Genomic DNA, 18959 nt, shown 5'->3' on the forward strand with positions numbered 1-18959 from the left:
ATTTTAAGTGCCAAGTTTCACATTTGTAATGGTCTGGTGGAGGTCACTGGGCTTCCTTTTTATTGAGGGAATAGTAAAGAAATAGATACCCACAAGGTCTCTTATAAAAAGCTATAGAAACCACCTCCTCTTCAATGGAACTCACGGTTTTACTAAAAAGTGACATGATTCAAACTTCCGTAATAATACTAACTACAGGAAAAACATAAAAATCGGCTTAGTGTGGTATCTTCCCCGCTCCAATATTTAGGTTTTCATTTTCCAGTTTAATTGAGCTTTTAGGCTTTGGTTTCCCATTCCAGTTTAGCAACGAAGGAAACAAAACAATATGAATGAAATTAGAAATAACTGGAGCCAGTCTCAGAAATAACTTCTGGGTTTCTTGAGCTTCTGATGCAACCCCCCTTTAAGCAGTTTCCTTGAACATATTATCTTCCTCATCCTCAAAGTTCTGCAGTACTTACGTTGCTTTTCTTTTTTAAAGCTTCAGATGCCCTGCTAAAGACAGTAATCGGTCTAGGCCACGCAAGCTGGGACTCTCCAGAGACTAGAGCTGAAGGTCTAGAAAAATGGTGACCACAATCAGGAGGGCTATATGGCCCCTAGGAGTTCACACAAGCCTAACTTCTTGAAAACTGCTAACCAACCATTTTTCTTTTCAAAATAAACACTATTTCTCTCAACTTCAGTTTGCAAAATATTACCCCAATTCCATTGGACCAAAAAACTGGAATTTTACTGACATAATTGGATTATGAGGTTTAAAGATTGATGGAACTTTCCTGTTCCAAATATAATCGTTCAAATACCAAACCTAAACGGGTATGTAGAAGTTCTTACGTAGCTAGAGCCAGAGTAACACTGCAGGCTCTGAGGCACGGTGACCCAGAAGAGGGGATCAACTGACCAAACCATAGGACTTGCAAGCCCTGTTATAGAAGGATCCTGAAGTCTGAAGGGAACATACTGCCTTTCTGTAGCCATGAACCATCACTAAAATGAAGACAACTTTAGTCATTCTAGTTCCCTCTATACCTGCTCATTTTTTCAGATCTCACCTCATGCACCAATGACCCTGGCAGTCTGTTCATACCTATATTACAGCACTTGCCATTGTCCACTGTAACTCATCTGAGTACAAATCTGTCTCCCTGAAGAACAAGGGCTGGCCCTTGGTTGTCTTTGCATTTCCAGTGGCTAACTCGATATGTAACATATATTGTATATCCACATGTATACGTATTATACATACTATATATAAACAATATGCAAATAAATGTTTGCAAAGGACTGATTTTATTCGTTTACAAAATATGTATTAATTTATTCAATGTAGCACATGTTTTTCAGCATGTGCTGAGACTCAATCCTACTTCTTTTGACATTCTTAGGAAGATGAATATTGATTTTATAAACTCTTTGAAGGCAGTGGATCTCAGAGCAGAAGAAACCACATGATCACAAACACTTGCATCAGGCACCCCTCTCCTTCATTACAATTCCACATTTGACTACTGCTTAACAACTCATTCATGTTCTTCTGCCGCAAAGCTGAGAGTTTCACAAAGGCAGAGAATACATCTATTTTTGTTCACTGTTGTATCCTCAGTGCCCATAATTGGTGTTCAATAAATATTTTTGGTATAAAAACTGAATAAACCCATCACAAAACCAGTCAAAAAACCCAAAAGATTACCAGATTCTAAAACCTCCACGTGCTTACCTACTGCTGTACAGTACCGCATGCTAACCAGCTACATCACTGGAGCTCATTCCACACACTTATGGCTTATCTTTATGTGTATTAAATAATAAGGAATTAACTGACACTATATAACTACATGAATTAACCCTGGCACCCTCACTAGATGTGTGGGTCAGGTGGTAGGTAAGGTGTACAGATGAAAGAATTGGCTTTCCAGAACATAAAGGCAATGACACTGCACTCTTAGTTCCTATGCTTTTGCCAACTGCAACTAATGGGTCTTATGCCCAGACACATGAATTCATAAGTATTATCTAGTTTTAGTTAAACAAATCCTTACAAAAAAGGCAAGTGGCTAAAAAAGATGACTGCAAAGGTCCGCATATTGAAGATAATACTAAACCACTAATACTACTGGTGATATCATTAACACTAGAAAAATGGCAACACTGACATTTCTTCTGCATCTAATATGAATTCATCTCCAGCTACATTATGATTTCAAAACAATGGCTGCCAATCATATGTCACCTAGAAGATACTTTCAAAAAGCTAAACATGCTTAATCTGTCCTTCAAGGTAAAGGTGGCATTTTAGTAATAAGAAAAAAAAATTATTGCATTCTGAAACAAAATAACATGTTCAAATTTTAAAGATAATGTTTTTTAAATGGATGTTTTGAAATACTTCCATTGTTATATTATTTGGGGCCTAAAATGATGTACATGTATAAACTACAAAATAATTGATATCTATAGATTTAAACTTCTTACTATAATTTTTTTTTTTTTTGAAACAGAGTCTTGCTCTGTCGCCCAGGCTGGAGTGCAGTGGTATGAGCTTGGCTGCAACCTCCACCTCCTGGGTTAAAGTGATTCTCCTGCCTCAGCCTCCTGAGTAGCTGGGATTACAGGCACCTGCTACCATGCCTGGCTCATTTTTGTATTGTTAGTAGAGACAGGGTTTCGCCATGTTGGTCAGGCTGGTCTCGAACTCCTGACCTCAGGAAGATCGATCTGCCCACCTCAGCCTCCCAAAGTGCTGGGATTACAGGTGTGAACCACCACGCCTGGCTGAATTTTCTAACCAGTTTTTAAAGATACTAACCAAAGAGTAACTGGAAATTCTAAATCTATTTTTTAATCTAAAAACACAGCACTTTTCAATGAATCCACAAGAACTGACATCAGAAAAGATGGAAATTTATTAGCTAAATTTCAAAATGAATTGGAATATTATTCACGAATAGGACTGAGATATGAGTATTATGATTTTGTAAGCTAAGCTCACATCTTCTAAACATATATCCTTTTCAATTATGATAATCATTAAAATGGAGTACCAAAACATAGAGAACTTAGAATCAGACCTCTGAATTTCCATATCGCTAGTTGTTAAAGTAAAATTTTAATAAATATAATAAAGAATATTATTCACTTATATTGCTTTCATCAAAAGTAAATTACCATATAAACAGTTTTATACACTTTGTAAGTAAAATGAAAATATTTAAAATTTTATTTCTCGCTTCATTTTTATTTTTCTATTTTTACTTATGTTTAGAATGTACATAATAGATTAGTGATTTAGTAAATTCATTTACAATTTTAAAATAAAGATGCATGACTGGGAATTTACTACATTACTTCTTGATGCCTAAAGTAGTAATCTCTAAACTTCAGAGATTACTACATTAGGCATTAAGAAACATTAGAAAAAATTTAAATGCAAAGTAATTTTTTTTTTTTTTTTTTGAGACTGAGTCTTGTTCTATCGCCCAGGCTGGAATACAGTGGCATGATATCAGCTCACTGCAACCTCTGCCTCCTGGGTTCAAGCAATTCCCCTGTCTCAGCCTCCCAAGTAGCTGGGATTACAGGCGCCTGCCACCAAGCCCAGCTAATTTTTGTACTTTTAGTAGGGATGAAGTTTCACCATGGTGGCCAGGCTGGTCTCAAACTCCTGACCTCAAGTGATCGACCCACCTCAGCCCCCAAAGTGCTCAGATTACAGGTGTGAGCCACTTCGCCGGCCAAATTTTTTTTTTTTTTTTTTTTTTTTTTGAGACTGAGTCTCACTCTGTCACCAGGCTGGAATGCAGTGGCACAATCTCGGCTCACTGCAGCCTTTGCCTCCTGGGTTCAAGCAATTCTCCTGCCTCAGCCTCCCAAGTAGTTGGGACTATAGGTGCGAACCATCACACCCAGCTAATTTTTGTATTTTTGGTAGAGACAGGGTTTCAGCATGTTGGCCAGGATGGTCTCGATCTCTTGACCTTGTGATCTGCCCGCCTCAGCCTCCCAAAGTGCTGGAATTTACAGGCATGAGCCACCGCGCCCAGCTCGAAAGTAATTTTTTTAAAAATCCTTGTTACTTCATTAATAGCAAAGAGGACCCTACAAACTCCTGTCTTTGGATCACAAGGCACGCAGGGGTGTGTGTGAATGTGTGTGTGTTTGTATTTAAGTTATATTTTAATAGATACTTTCTGCAGAGAAAGGTTTCCTTTCTTTTCCTTCTTTTCTTTCCTTTTCTTTTCTTTCACTCCCTTAGACAGATTCTTGCTCCACTGCCCAGGCTGGAGTGCAGTGGCAATGATTATAGCTCACTGCAAACTCAAACACCCAGGCTCAAACAATCCTCCCGCCTCAGCCTCCCAAGTAGGCAAACGCCGCTGTGCCCAGCGAATAGTTTGATTTTTCTATTTTGTGTAGAGTCAGGGTCTCACTAAGGACCTCTTATCCCATGGTCTAAACCAGAAGGCAATAAAGGTCAAAGAAATGGCAAGGTTGAGCCATGAGAGGGAACTTATAGCAACATTGGGCCCCATAACTACTAATGTGCTTATTATTTACCTGCAGGCTAAGAGGCTAGAAAAAAATGAAATACTTCTATTTTGTGACAAAAGTTATACATGTGACTTTAAAAAAAAAATTGGACCCAGTACAGTGGTTCATGCCTGTAATCCCAGCATTTTTGGAGGCCAAGGTAGGAAGATGTCTTGGGGCCAGGAGCTCAAAACCAGCCTGCTCAACACAGCAAGACCCCATCTCTACAAAAGTAAAATAAAAGAATTAGCCAGGCGTGGTGGCACACGCTTATAATCCCAGCACTTTGGGAAGCGAACGCAGAGGATCGCTTCAGTCCAAGAATTCAAGACTATAGTGAATGATGATTGCACCATTGCACTCCCACCTGGGCAACAGAGTAAGACTCTGTCTTAAAAATAATAATTTGAATAGTATGGCAGCATGCAAAACAAAAAGTCAAAGTTCACTTCCCTATTACATTACCACTCCACTAAATCCACTCTCCATGATAGTCACTGTTAACACTTTATTTCCTTGCAGGCCTTTGTCTATGCATATATACATTTATGTGTGTAGGTATCCACATATATGTGTATGTGTACATTTATGTAGTTTTTGTATTACTTTACAAAACATAGGCTCATATTCATATTGTTCTGAAACTTGCTTCTTTTACTTCATAATATATTATAGCCATTCTTCCAGGAAAGTCAACATGGATACAGCTCCTTTTTGCAGAGCTGCAAGAAATGCTATCACATTGATATAACACAGGTTACTAAACCATTCCTTTATTGATGGACATTAGCACTATCATTAATGTTTAACTTTAATGACAAGATAGCAATGAACATTCTTGTACATATATTTCTGTATACTTCTTCGAGTAGAGTTTGGGGTGCAGGAGTAGGTGCATTTAAAATTTTGATAGATATTGCAGCATGGCTATACTAATTATACTTCAAACAATAAGAGTAAGCAACTCATTGTAGCATTCTTTTCCCATTACATCATTTGACAGATTCCTAGATTCAGGAAATGACCTCAGAAAACAAACCCCTCAATTTGTATAAGAGAAAACAAAGGTTCAGAGAGGTTAACATTATGGGCCCAAGACCTCAGAGCCCCTCAAGAAACAACATATGTGCTAGCAGGGGTTCAGTGATAGAGAGGTTACTATTAAAATCCAGGAATGTAATATGGGTTAACTGACTTCAAATGTAATATGTGTTCTATGAGAGATATTAACAAGTAGGAAAGAGGACTAAGGATGATCTTCCTTTCCTTGACTAACCTCAATAAGAAAAGAAAAAGACAGTAAATTACTAAAAGATACAACAGTATGAGGGAGCAGAGAGGGAGTATTCACAAACTAGTTGGGTAACAGGCACCCAGAGCTGAAGGTGTCATAAGTTCAGATGCATGAAGCGAGCAAGTGTGGTGGAAACGACTCTGACATGGGATGACCTTAGCAAAAACCTTCCATAGCCTCAGTGGGTTGTATGAAAAGTTTCTTGGTTCTAACTATCTCCATGTGGCATCCAAAATGAATGCCAGTACTGAAACCAAATTCTGAAGAGAAATATCAGAAAAGAACTAACATCCCACAATGAAGAAACATCTTCAAAGAAGATGTTGTTATAAAAATACCACAAAAGTACTTTCCAACAAATTCCAGACCTAAAAGTAAGGCTTTAAAATGAGGCTCCAAGTACAGAAGTCTTGAATCCTTTGCTGTGTGCCTGAAGAGGCCCGTTTAAAGGAAGGCAATTCTGACTAGATAAGTCTTTATTTGACCAGACCTATGGGGTATAGCAATGAGAAGATGGGCACTGTATCTTTTGAAATTAGAATGGTCTAGAACAGGGGTCAGCAAACTTTTTCTGTAAAAGGGTGACAGTAACTATTTTTGGCTTTGCTGGCCATATGGTCTTGGTTGCAACTAATCAACTGGGCTACTGTGCAAAAAAACAGCCACAAGCAACATAGAAAATAAAGAAGCATGGCCACGTTTCAATGCAACTTTTTGATTGCTGAAATCTGAATTTCATATAATTTTCATAAAATATTATTCTTGTTTTAATTTTTTCTCAACCATTTAAAAATGTACAAACCATGCTTAGCTCATGGGTTGTGCATAAACAGGCAGTGGGCTAGATTGAGCCTATGGGCTGTCATTTGCCAACTGTGGTACAAAAGCACTATTCCCAACTGAACTGAACTTGAATGTTCATGGAAAGATGAAAACATCTAAGCCTAGCCCCTAGGAAAGTTAAGGCAGAAAGGGTGAAATATATTCTTCAAGGGTTTCAGGTGCTTACCTTAAATCCCTTCTCTTACTGAACTCCTCAGGTGGAATTGTCCATGGCAGACCTTGAGGAAGACATTCTAGAACTTCTGAAGAGAAATCAGTGAAATCCACGCCATACTCTGTTAATATTCCTTCTGTTTCAGGCTCAATTTCACCAGCCTGTCCAAGACTCTTAGCCAGCTGCCTGTAGATAAAACAGAAAGTGAACAACTGGGTTAGCAAACAAATGGAACATAGACACTTGTCTCCTCTCTAAAAGTTAAGGTAGTAGGAAAGTTAGAAATCTCCTGCCCTTCCACCAGGAGAAACATGATCATCTGCAAATGAGGGGCAAGGGGAAAGGAGAAGAGACAGTAATGCTCTGTCCTGTTAAATCTGTAACTACAGTGTAGTTTCAGCATTTTTTTTTTTGAGACAGAGTTTTGCTCTTGTTACGCAGGCTGGAGTGCAATGGCGCGATCTCGGCTCACCGCAACCTCCACCTCCTGGGTTCAGGCAATTCTCATGCCTCAGCCTCCTGAGTAGCTGGGATTACAGGCACATGCCACCATGCCCAGCTAATTTTTTGTATTTTTAGTAGAGACAGGGTTTCGCCATGTTGACCAGGATGGTCTCGATCTCTCGACCTCGTGATCCACCCGCCTCAGCCTCCCAAAGTGCTGGGATTACAGACTTGAGCCACCGCGCCCGGCCCCAGTTTCAGCCTTTTTTTTGTTTACTTTGGCATTATGACCTGAAAAATGAAGCCAGAAGTCTTTTCTTAGGACCCCTGCAATTTTCCTTCACAGAGAAGTCAAAATTGATATTATGATCAACCCAGTGTACTGTTAAATCATTAGCTTCAGAGTGCCTATTCCTTAAGTCACGCTCACTAGATTAGTCCTGATGTTCCTATTTTACAACTTTACTAGTTTTTATCTTTAAAATTTTTAAATATTTTATCTGAATACAGAATTAATACATGTTCATTGTGGAGCTGTTAGAAAATACAAAATCCTTCCTGTTCAATAAATGGTGTTGGGAAAACTGGACCCCTTCCTGACACCTTACACTAAAATTAAATCCACATGGATTAAAGACTTAAACATAAGACCTAATACCATAAAAACCCTAGAAGAAAACCTAGGCAAAGCCATTCAGGACGTAGGCATAGGCAAGGACTTCTTCATGACTAAAACACCAAAAGCATTGGCAACAAAAGTCAAAATAGACAAATGGGACCTAATTAAACTCCAGAGCTTCTGCACAGCAAAAGAAACCATCGTTAGAGTGAATCAGCAATCAACAGAATGGGAAAAAATTTTTGCAACCTACCCATCTGACAAAGGGCTAATATCCAGAATCTACAAAGAACTAAAACAGATTTACAAAAACAAAACAAACAAACCCATCCAAAAGTGGGAGAAGGATATGAACAAGACACTTTTCAAAAGAAGACATATATGAGGTGAACAAACATATGAAAAAATGCTTACCATCACTGATTATTAAAGAAATGCAAATCAAAACCACATTGAGATACCACCTCACACCAGTTAGAGTGGCGATCATTTAAAAATTTGGAGACAACAGATGCTGGAGAGGATGTGGAGAAATAGAAACACTTTTACGCTGTTGGAGAGTGTAAACTAGTTCAACCATTGTGGAAGACAGTGTGGCGCTTCCTCAAGGACCTAGAAATAGAAATTCCATTTGACCCAGCAATCCCATTACTGGGTATATACCCAAAGGACTATAAATCATTCTATTATAAAGACACATGCACACATATGTTCATAGTGGCACTGTTTATAATAGCAAAGACCTGAAACCAACCCAAATGCCCATCGACAAAAGACTGGACAAGAAAAATGTGGCACATATACACCATGGAATACTATGCAGCCATAAAAAATGATGAGTTCGTGTGCTTTGTAGGGACATGGATGAATCTGGAAACCATCATTCTCAGCAAACTGACACAAGAACAGAAAATCAAATACCGAATGTTCTCACTCACAGGCGGGTGTTGAACAATGAGAACACCTGGACACAGGGAGGGGAGCATCACACACTGGGGTCTGTTGGAGGGGGCCAAGAGAGGGATAGTGCGGGGGTGGGGAGGCTGGGGAAGGATAACTTGGGGAGAAATGCCAGATGTAGGTGACAGGGTGATAGAGGCAGCAAACCACATTGCCATGTGTGTACCTATGCAACAATCCTGCAAGATCTGCACATGTACCCCAGAACCTAAAGTACAATTAAAACACACACACACACACACACACACACAAAATCCACTGAGAAGAAAATTGAAATTATCTGTAAATCTGTTGCCCATTCACGTTTTAGAGCACTGGCCCATTAAAAATAAAATTGCATTTAACAGGACAGTGCTGATATTATGAATGGGGTTCCACCTTTCAGAAAGCAGATCTCACTCCTTATCAAATTGACAGCTCTCTATTATCATAAGTATTATCATGCCACATACAGATCACAAGTCTAAAGTTGTGCATTGAATACAGGCAGCTAACAGGAAATGTGTTACAGGCCCTTGGCTGCCTTTGTAGAGGAACTGCGGAGACCAAAAATGGCCACCTCCTCTGCTGGACAAGTCTATTTATCTACCGGGGTAAACCAAGAGTCCACTCTCAGCACTTCCTGCAAGAAATTTAGCTCTGGCATCAGGACATTCTCTGGGGCCATTCGATTTCTACGAAAAAGGTTCTGTTTCCTAAGTAAGGGTAAATGATGCTTGACCGCCGGAGTTCTTAGGTACACAGTGGAAAAGAGGAATAGGGGAGGTGGTTGCCTCATAAGCAGACTTCTAACAAATTCCAATTCTCAGCCTTGCTACTGGAATGCAGCAGTGATGGCAGCAGGGCTGGCCCCATTTCTCACACCACTCAAAAGAGACCAGCCCAGTCTACTCATGCACCTGCTCACCAGCCTACGCTCTTGGCAGCCTACAGACTGACCCATGGGCTTCTCCCATACAATGTGGGCTCAGAAGAGTACTCTCTCCACAAATGGGTGGTCTCTCCCATAAAACACACCAAAAAGCCAGACAGCAAAAATATGAGAGAAAAATTAACAGAAAGCTATCTGGAAAATTTTCCAAATATGTGGAAATCCAACAACCCATGGGTTTAAGAAGAAATGAAAAAAGAATTAGAAAATATTTTGAGCTGGGGTCAGGCATGGTGGCTCACACTTGTAATCTCACCACTTTGGGAGGCCCAGGCGGGCGGATCACTTGAGGCTAGGAGTTCAGGACCAGCCTGGTCAACATGGTGAAACCTCATCTCTGCTAAAAATACAAAGAATTAGCTGGGTGTGGTGGCTTAAACCCAGGAAATGAAGGTTGCAGCAAGCTGTACTGCAGGCTGGGCGAAAGAGCGAGATGCTATCTCAAAAAAGAAAGAAAAGGAAGGGAGGGAGGGAAGGAGGGTAGCTGTGAGAGAGGGAGGGAGGGAATTTTGAAATGAATGAAAGCACAACATGTCAACATTTGTGAGTAGCAGCTAAAATAGTGCTTGGAGGGTAATTTATAGCATTAAATGCTCATATCAGAAAGAAAGAAAAGTGTCAAATCAGTGAACTAAGCTTCTACCTTAAAAAACTGAAGAACAAATTAGATTCCAGCTAAGGAGAAGGAAATAAACAATGAAGAAACAAGAATCAATGGATAGGAAATGAACAAATAATGAAAACAAATCAATAAAACCAAAAACTAATTCTATTTTTTAGACAGGGTCTAATTCTGTTAACTAGGCAGAAGTGCAGTGGCACAATCCCAGCTCACCACAGCCTCGATTTCCCAGGCTCAAACAATACTCCCACCTCAGCCTCCTGAGTAGCTGGGGTCCATCTAATTTTTGTATTATTTGTAGAGATGGGGTTTTGTCATATTGCCCAGGCTGGTCTTGAACTCCTGAGCTCAAGCAATCTGACCACCTCAGCCTCCCAAAGTTCTAGGATTACAGGTGTGAGCCACCACAACTGGCTCAAAAGCTAACTCTTTGAAAAGAGAAAAACAGATAAAATTCTAGCCTGACTGATCAAGAAAAACAAGGAGAGAAAGACACGAATTACCAATATCAAGAATGAGAGAGGAGATACCGTTATATACCCCACAAGCATTAAAAGGATAATAAGGGAATTATGAATGAATTTAAGACAGTAAATTCAACATCTTGGATAAAATGAACAAATTCCTTGAAAGATGCAAACTGCCTAGGATAATTAAAAAAGAAATCGATACCTGAATATTCCTATTTAATATATCTATTATTTATTATATCTAATGTATCTATTTAAAATACTGAATCCACAGTTTGAAACCTTCCCACATAGAAAACTCCAAACCCAGATGGCTTCATTGGTGAATTCTACCAAGCATTTAAGAAAGAATTATTGCCAATTCTACATAAACTCTTCTAAAATATAGAGATGGATGGAATACTTTCAAATTAGTTTCATAAAGACAGCATTACCTTGGTAACAAAACCGAAGGATTAATGAGATCAATACCTCTTATAAACAGACTTAAAATTCTTTAAAAGATATCAAAGTTATTGAAAAAGAAAAAAAATTTTAAAATTCTTACAACGTTATTGGCAAACAATTCAGCAATATATAAAAAAGATACAGCATAACCAAGTAATGCAAGATTTGTCCAACATTCAAACATCAATCAGTATGTCATATTAGCAAACAAAAAACAAACACATATAATCATCTCAGTAAACGAAGAAAAAGCATTTGACAAAATTTCAACATTCACTTACAATAAAAGGTCTCAGCACATGAGTAACAGGAACTGTAAAACTTAATGGTAAAAAACAAAATGCCTTCCCTTGGAGCAGAAAGAAGACAAAGGTTTTCATTTTCACCAATACTATTTAACAGTGTACTGGAGGTACTAGTGAATGCCATAAAGCAAGAAAAATAAGACAGACATACAAATTGGAAAGGATGAATTGCACATTGCCCGTCAGTAGGACAAGGGACTACAATTCCCATCATAGAAGTGACCCGCTTCCTACTACATAATGCCTGGCCTCTCTTTATACAAGACCCCTCACACCCTGTGAAAACCAAAAGCCCAGTACACTGTGTGTGACTTAAACTCTGCCTCAACTCAAGACTTTGAATGTGAAGACTGAGAAACAAAGACAAAAGCCTGCTTAGGATTCACTCACGACAGCTAGAATGATTTCTCATGATAGTGGTGGCGGTAGCATCCAGTGAAAATGGTGTCACGCAAGAGCAGTGGTAAGAGAATAACTGTCATTATTGCTAAACTAATCCTGATAAAAGATGATGGTTGGGCTTCTGGTCTTGGCTTTCCAGAGTTGCCTTAGTTTACAACCCTTTTCAGGTCATTCAAGTCTTTTGCTCAGAGAGATCTTCAATATCCTCCCAATAAATTCCTTTCCCTACCAGAGTTGAAGATTAGAAGAGTTTATGTAGAACTGGCAATAATTCTTTCTTAAATACTTGGCAGAATTCACCAGTGAAGGTTTTTCTTGCTTATAACCAGGAACTCAGACTATTAAAGGTTCCACTAATTTTCAAAATGACTAAATTATTACCTATGTTCACTAGAATGAAGTTCCCACTGAAGATATGGAACACCTATTATTACAACCTTTGAAATTTGAAGGACACAGGAATTCAACACTGCGAGTACAAGAGGAATACTTTTAACAAAGTTGTTTAGCTTAAAAACAACTTTATTCTAGTGATGACAGGTAATAATTAGTCATTTTAAAAATTATTTTGTATTTTGAAAATTAATGGAACCTGAGTTACTTCTAACCCATCTACCTCATTGATTATTCCCACGGGTCCCGGAGGTTCTGTTTCCTACGTTCATCTCCCAGTCTTTAACTGTCTGGGTTCTTGTTTGTAAGCACAAAATACCAGCACTGGTTGAAAAATAAATTTATTGAAAGAATATCAAATGGATCAGAGAAACAGTGAAAGGCTTGGAGAGCCAGAAAAGGGGGGAGAATCAAAGAATTACATGCTTCATCTCTAAATTCTTCATTTCTAAGATTGAAAGTCAGGGATGGGACTTTGTATGCCCATCAAAAAGTATGTTGAATCTCTTGTAGCTGCCAGGCTAAGGCACACACACACACACACACACACACACACACACACACACACACAAGGGTGATAAATCATTAAACCATTTAAGGTCTCATTAAGTCACTTAAGTGAATAGTGGGACACTAATCCGAGAGAGTAAGATTCAGAGAACCCAAACACACACATGTGCACACACAAACACACACTCACACAATAAACAGGATGATGCAGAAAAGTTTGAGTACCTTGAATGCCTAGTTCCAACTGACCCTCTATTGTCATGAGTCATAAATGGACTATGATAGCATTATAACCATTCTAAGGGATGGTCTTTGAATAGACAGTATATCAGAAACTTTCTCCCAGTGGGCAGAACTTCAAGCCGTATGTCTGTGGTCCACTTTAGCTGAGGAAGGACAGCCTGATAGGCTGATAGTCAGTGACTACAAATTTAGCCAGATGGATAGGGACCTGAAAGAAGAAAGATGGGAGTACTGGTGACAAGGACATCTGGAGAAGAGACATGTGGATGAAATGGGCCCACTGAAATGAGCCCAGACAGGGTGTAACTATTTGTGCTCCATGAGAATGCACAGTGAAAGGCTTCTACTGTGGAGGCAACATGGCCTGCCCGTGCCTGTCCTCATCACTGCAGTGCTTGCTCAAGGGGCACAGGAACAAAGCACAAGTAGCAGGAAATGCAATCCACAACGTTAACTTCTCACTAATGCTGACCACCTGGATACCATCCTTGCAGGATGCTAGTTTGACAATGGCAGTAACCAACTCCGAGCACCTGATACAAAACCATGCCAGGGGGACCCAGAAATACTTCATATCAGATTGCATCCACGGAGCTCTTCTATGACGGGGAATGCAGTCATTTCTCTTCACTAAAAGAGACACTTACACTGGGTTTGGGTTTGCTAGCTGCATTTCTTCTACCTATCTTGCTTATGTAAACACCACAATCCTCAGATTTATGAAATATCTTTTAAGCTATTACATCTCAACATTGTTTGTAATTAGGGAAGAAGCAAAGCCCATACATTTCACTGACTGGAATGGTATAATGGTCTGACTACTAAGCTATTGAAATAACCAGGAAGCATCAGTTGTGAGCAGGGAGTGCCATCCTCCAGGATGCACTGGTGCTCTGACTTAGTTACAGCCAGTATATACAGTTTGGGAAGAAAGAACACAAAGAAGGAGTCAGGCCTTTCAATATCACACTTAAGACCCACACACGAAGTATTCAATCCTGCCTTCACAATGCTCCTCACTACAGGTGAAAGTATTTAGTACTTCTGGGGACACAATTATGATTCCTCTGAATTGGAATCTGAGAATACAAGAACCATGACTGATATTAAAAGGCATAAAATATGCTATTTACTTTCCTTCCCAAAAAAACTTATGTGCAACTCAAACCACGTGCAACTCAAACCAACTGAAAGATTACTCAGAAATAATAATTCAAGAATGGCAATAACAACATAAAGAAGTTAATCATATATTATGTTGAGATATATAAAATTCTCAATATTTGACCATTTATTAAGATGTAAAACACAATTTGATCGGATTCTACTTAATAGCATTAAAAGTTACATAAATGACAAAAAAATTTTTAAAAGAAAATAAATAAATAAATAAAAGTTACATAAAGTAATTAACCATCCATTAATTAGACAGCATATATAGCTTCTGAGAGAAGTATAAACAATGAGACATATCACTTAGAGAACTACACTAATACAAAAAGATTAGAGAGCTACACTAATACAAAAGGAAACAAATTCTTACATGTAGTGGGAATCTCAGCGTTTGTGAGGCAGACCTAGAACACAGTGACAATACTATTCTCACCTTGAACTTAAGAGTGAGTCAAGCTGGAATGCTATCCTCCAGGATATAATATGGCCAAAAATGATTACCTTATGCCTAAAATAGAAAAGGGCCTATAAACTTAGATAAAAAAGAATTTGATAATGTCCAGTTTTTGAAATATAATACTGAAGTCCAGGAATAACTCATTATTTAAAGATTTCAGGGAGTGGGGTAGAAGGAACCACCCAAACATTGTATTTAAAAAACACATATTTAAAAAGAAAACAGGGAGCAACAAAAAGAAATGTCAGAAGGATAAAGTGATCTCTATAAGCACATAACCACAGAAATGACCAGAGATATTCTCAGGAACTCCCAAAAACATAAGCTCCATAAAACAAGAGCTTGAAGCAAAGATGCAAGCGCATAAGGGATAAATAAGTCACAAAAGGAAACAAAAACTAGGTTTTTAGACCTCCGAAAATAAGCAGAAAAGAATGATAAAACCATCACAGAAAGGGAAGTCATACTGGAAATACCTAATGAAGAATTGACACTATTTGAAAACAATAAGGATCATAGAGTAAAATCTTGATAAAAGTCAGGAAAATGAAACTGGGCAAGAAGAGTTAAAAAGGGTAACAAAGAAAATAGATGGATGTGAAAGGCAGACCAGTGAGCTCCAGGCATCACTCCCTTGAAATATAGAGCTAGAGAGGAGGAATAGAAAACATTTTCTAGGGTTCTTTGGAAAAGAAAACATTTTCCAAGATGATTAAGAAAACTTTTCTGAAATAAATAAAATGTAGCTTTACAGAAAAGATAAGTCTCAGGAAAGAATAATACAGAAAATCACCAATGAAATATATTCTAGTGGAGTTACTGGATTTCAAAGATAGAGATTTCAAAATAGAAGAACTCAGGGAATATAGTTCTCTTAAGCCCTTTCTGAAAAACTGCAAGGTGATGAACTGAGGTGTACCAAGAGATGGAGAAATTCTTCCACAAAGACTGGTGCTGAGCGCCAGATCCACGAATGGAGTGGTGGGAGGGTGAGGAGGAGGGAGGACAAAAGGAAGCAAGTAAAGTGACAGACCTAATATTACTTGTTAAAACAGTCATGTCATAGCAGTTATTGGACCTTTAGGAAATTAAGGAGAAAAAAAAAATTTTGTCTTTTATGGTGCTTTGTGTTCTGACAAAATTTTTTACTATGTTATACTCTAAGTCCAAAGAGTCTCAATTTGCTTATTGAAATTACAACATGGCTCATAAAGACAAAATTATACTTTAGTTATGGTTTCCAAATGTGATCAATGACTCCAACTTCCTATTAGTTGTAATTAACATTTATTTTACTGAGTTCCAGAGAACATTTCTCAAGGTCCTTATTTAAATAAATTTATTATGGATTTTCACTGAAGCTATATTTTATAGCAGCATAGACTGGACAGCTTATGGCAATAAAAATCTAGCAGATCAGCAATGCTGAAAAAGGTCATGCTATTGGGGCCTTAGATGCCCTAGAAAGAATCCTATCTTGACCGGGTGTGTTGGCTCATGCCTGTAATCAATCTCAGCACTTTGGGAGGCCGAGGTGGGTGGATCCTTTGAGGTTAGGAGTTCGAGACTATCTTGGCCAACATGGTGAAACCCCATCTCTACTAAAAATACAAAAATTAGCTGGCCATGGTGGTCCCAGCTACTCGGGAGGCTGAGTAGCTGGAAAATCGCTTGAATCTGGGAGGCTGAGATTGCAGTGAACCAAAATCATGCCATTGCACTCCAGCCTGGCGACAGAGCGAGACTCCATCACAAAAAAAAAAAAGAAGAAGAAGAAGAAGAAGAATCCTATTCTGTCTACTCACGAGTTCACGTCTACTCATGAACTCTTCCATCACCTTGAAAATTGGAATTCTTTGGTATCTAAACAAAGCCAATTGTACCAGGAAACTGACTTTTACATTGTTTATTTGTCTTGCAGAAGGGTTTACTTTTATATTTTAAATTTAATTTCATTGTAAATTCTATTTAAAATGAACCATGAAAGTAACTTTCCCTTTTATGTAATGTAGTTCAAATGTTACAACTTTCTAAGTACTTACTTTCTTCTCACATTCTGAAAAGATAACCATAGCTGCTTTAGGATAACTATGATTCAATGTTATGTCAAAATATCTGGTGATTCTCTTAAAAAACAAATTTCACCCTCTTCTGCATTAAAACATGTCTTTCAAAAATAATTTAGAAGCTCTTCCAGCCAAGAGGAATCTAAAGAGACAAGACAACTAAATGTAATATTGAGATCCTGGAACAGATAAAGGACATCAGATTTTAAAAAACAAGAAAGTTTGAAATAAGTATGGACTTCCATTAATAATGTATCAATATTGGTTCAGTAATTGTAAAGTTAAGAAAAGAAACCAGTTTTGGAGGTGGGGGAGAGGTGGCAGATGAGAACTGCACTATCTTGACAATTTTCTGTAAATCTAAATTTGCTCTAAAAAATAATGTTTATTTGTATGGTCTGGACATGGTAGCTCACACCTGCAATCCCAGAAATTTGGGAGGCTGGGGTGGGAGGATCGCTTGGGCCCAGGAGTTCAAGACCAATTGGGCAATACAGCAAGACCCCATTCCTATTAATTAAAATAAAAATAAAGTTTATTTTTAAAAATCTTAGAGCAGAAAAGGAGTAAAGTAATTCAGATGTCAAGCAATAGATAAATGATAAATTTTATAGATAATAGATAATAAATAGATAATAAATTTTTTTCTGAAATACATAAGTTAAACAAATATGTCATATTTGTTTAACTTACTATGTATTTCAGAAAAAAAATTTTTGAAGATGTATATAGAGCATAACTTAACTATGTAAAAATATTTATGGGCTGGGTGCGGTGGCTCACACCTAAAATCTCAGCACTTTGGGAGGCTGAGGCATGCGAATCACCTGAGGTCGGGAGTCCGAGACCACCCTGACCAACATGGAGAAACCCCATCTCTACTAAAAATGCAGTATTAGCTGGGCATGGTGGTGCCTGTCTGTAATCCCAGCTACTCGGGAGGCTGAGACAGGAGAGGAGAATTGCTTGAACCCAGGAGGTGGAGGTTATGGTGACCCAAGATCACGCCACATTAGCAAACTTATTAACACATCAAAAAATCAGGAATAAAAAAATACCTGCCTCTATTGCTTTTACTCAAAACTGAACTTTTATCAGTCACTGTGTGGAAAATATCTCCTCTCCAATTGTGAGTTGCCAACTCAGGAAGATAAGAAAAAGAAATGAAAGTCGTAAGGATTAGAATCAAAGAAATAAATCTCTCATTACTTACCAATGATGTGATTATCTACATAGAAGAGCCAAAGGAAATTCCATCTGAAGTATTAAAATGAGTAAGGATATAGCAAGATGACTGAATATAGGATAATGTACAAAAATTAACTGTAATTCTACATGCCAGCAGCAAAAAGGAAAGACAACTTCAAACATCTGATACCATTCAGAAGATACCATTAATAACATGAAAAGACAACTCATAAATTGAAGAGAAGATAATTTCCGTATCAGTAACTGCCAGAAATATTACTTTCTGAAATAAATATTTTTAACTCCAAAAAAATCAAATGGCAAACAGCCTAATTAAAAATGAGTAAAAATTAGCTGGGCATGGTAGTATGTGCCTGTAATCCCAGCTACTTGGGAGGCTGAGGCAGGAGAATCACTTGAACCAGGTAGTCGGAGGTTGCAGTGAGCTGAGATTGCACCATTGCACTCCAACCTGGCTACAGAGTGAGACTCCATCTCCAAAAAAGAAAGGGGGTAAAAGCACCAACATATGCTAAAATGAATGGGTCAAATTAAGTAGAAACAGATTATTACATAGTCTCAAAAAAAAAATATTTAGGCCGGGCGCGGTGGCTCAAGCCTGTAATCCCAGCACTTTGGGAGGCCGAGGCTGGTGGATCACAAGGTCAAGAGATTGAGACCATCCTGGTCAACATGGTGAAACCCCATCTCTACTAAAAATACAAAAAAGTAGCTGGGCATGGTGGCACATGCCTGTAATCCAAGCTACTCGGGAGGCTGAGGCAGGAGAATTGCCTGAACCCAGGAGGCGGAGGTTGCGGTGAGCCGAGATTACGCCATTGCACTCCAGCCTGGGTAACAAGAGCGAAACTCCGTCTCAAAAAAAAAAAAAAATCTTTAGAAAA

At 38.4% G+C, this 18959-nt stretch overlaps 1 protein-coding gene across 5 annotated transcripts in view; it reads right to left on the reverse strand.

Annotated features, from left to right (window-relative positions):
• DIS3L2 (DIS3 like 3'-5' exoribonuclease 2) overlaps positions 1-18959 on the reverse strand; it is a 388020-nt gene that overhangs the window by 171638 nt on the left and 197423 nt on the right. For all 5 annotated transcript variants that reach the window (XR_012517592.1, XM_003936718.4, XM_074398855.1 and 2 more), the window contains exon 9: positions 6837-7010. Coding sequence is in view for 4 of the 5 variants with exons in the window: in XM_003936718.4 (XP_003936767.1) it covers positions 6837-7010 (174 nt within the window). In the remaining variant the exon portion in view is untranslated. The remainder of the gene's footprint in view (positions 1-6836; positions 7011-18959) is intronic.

The sequence above is a fragment of the Saimiri boliviensis genome, chromosome 5, assembly GCF_048565385.1.
Source record: "Saimiri boliviensis isolate mSaiBol1 chromosome 5, mSaiBol1.pri, whole genome shotgun sequence".
NCBI classification, from domain to species: Eukaryota; Metazoa; Chordata; class Mammalia; order Primates; family Cebidae; genus Saimiri; species Saimiri boliviensis.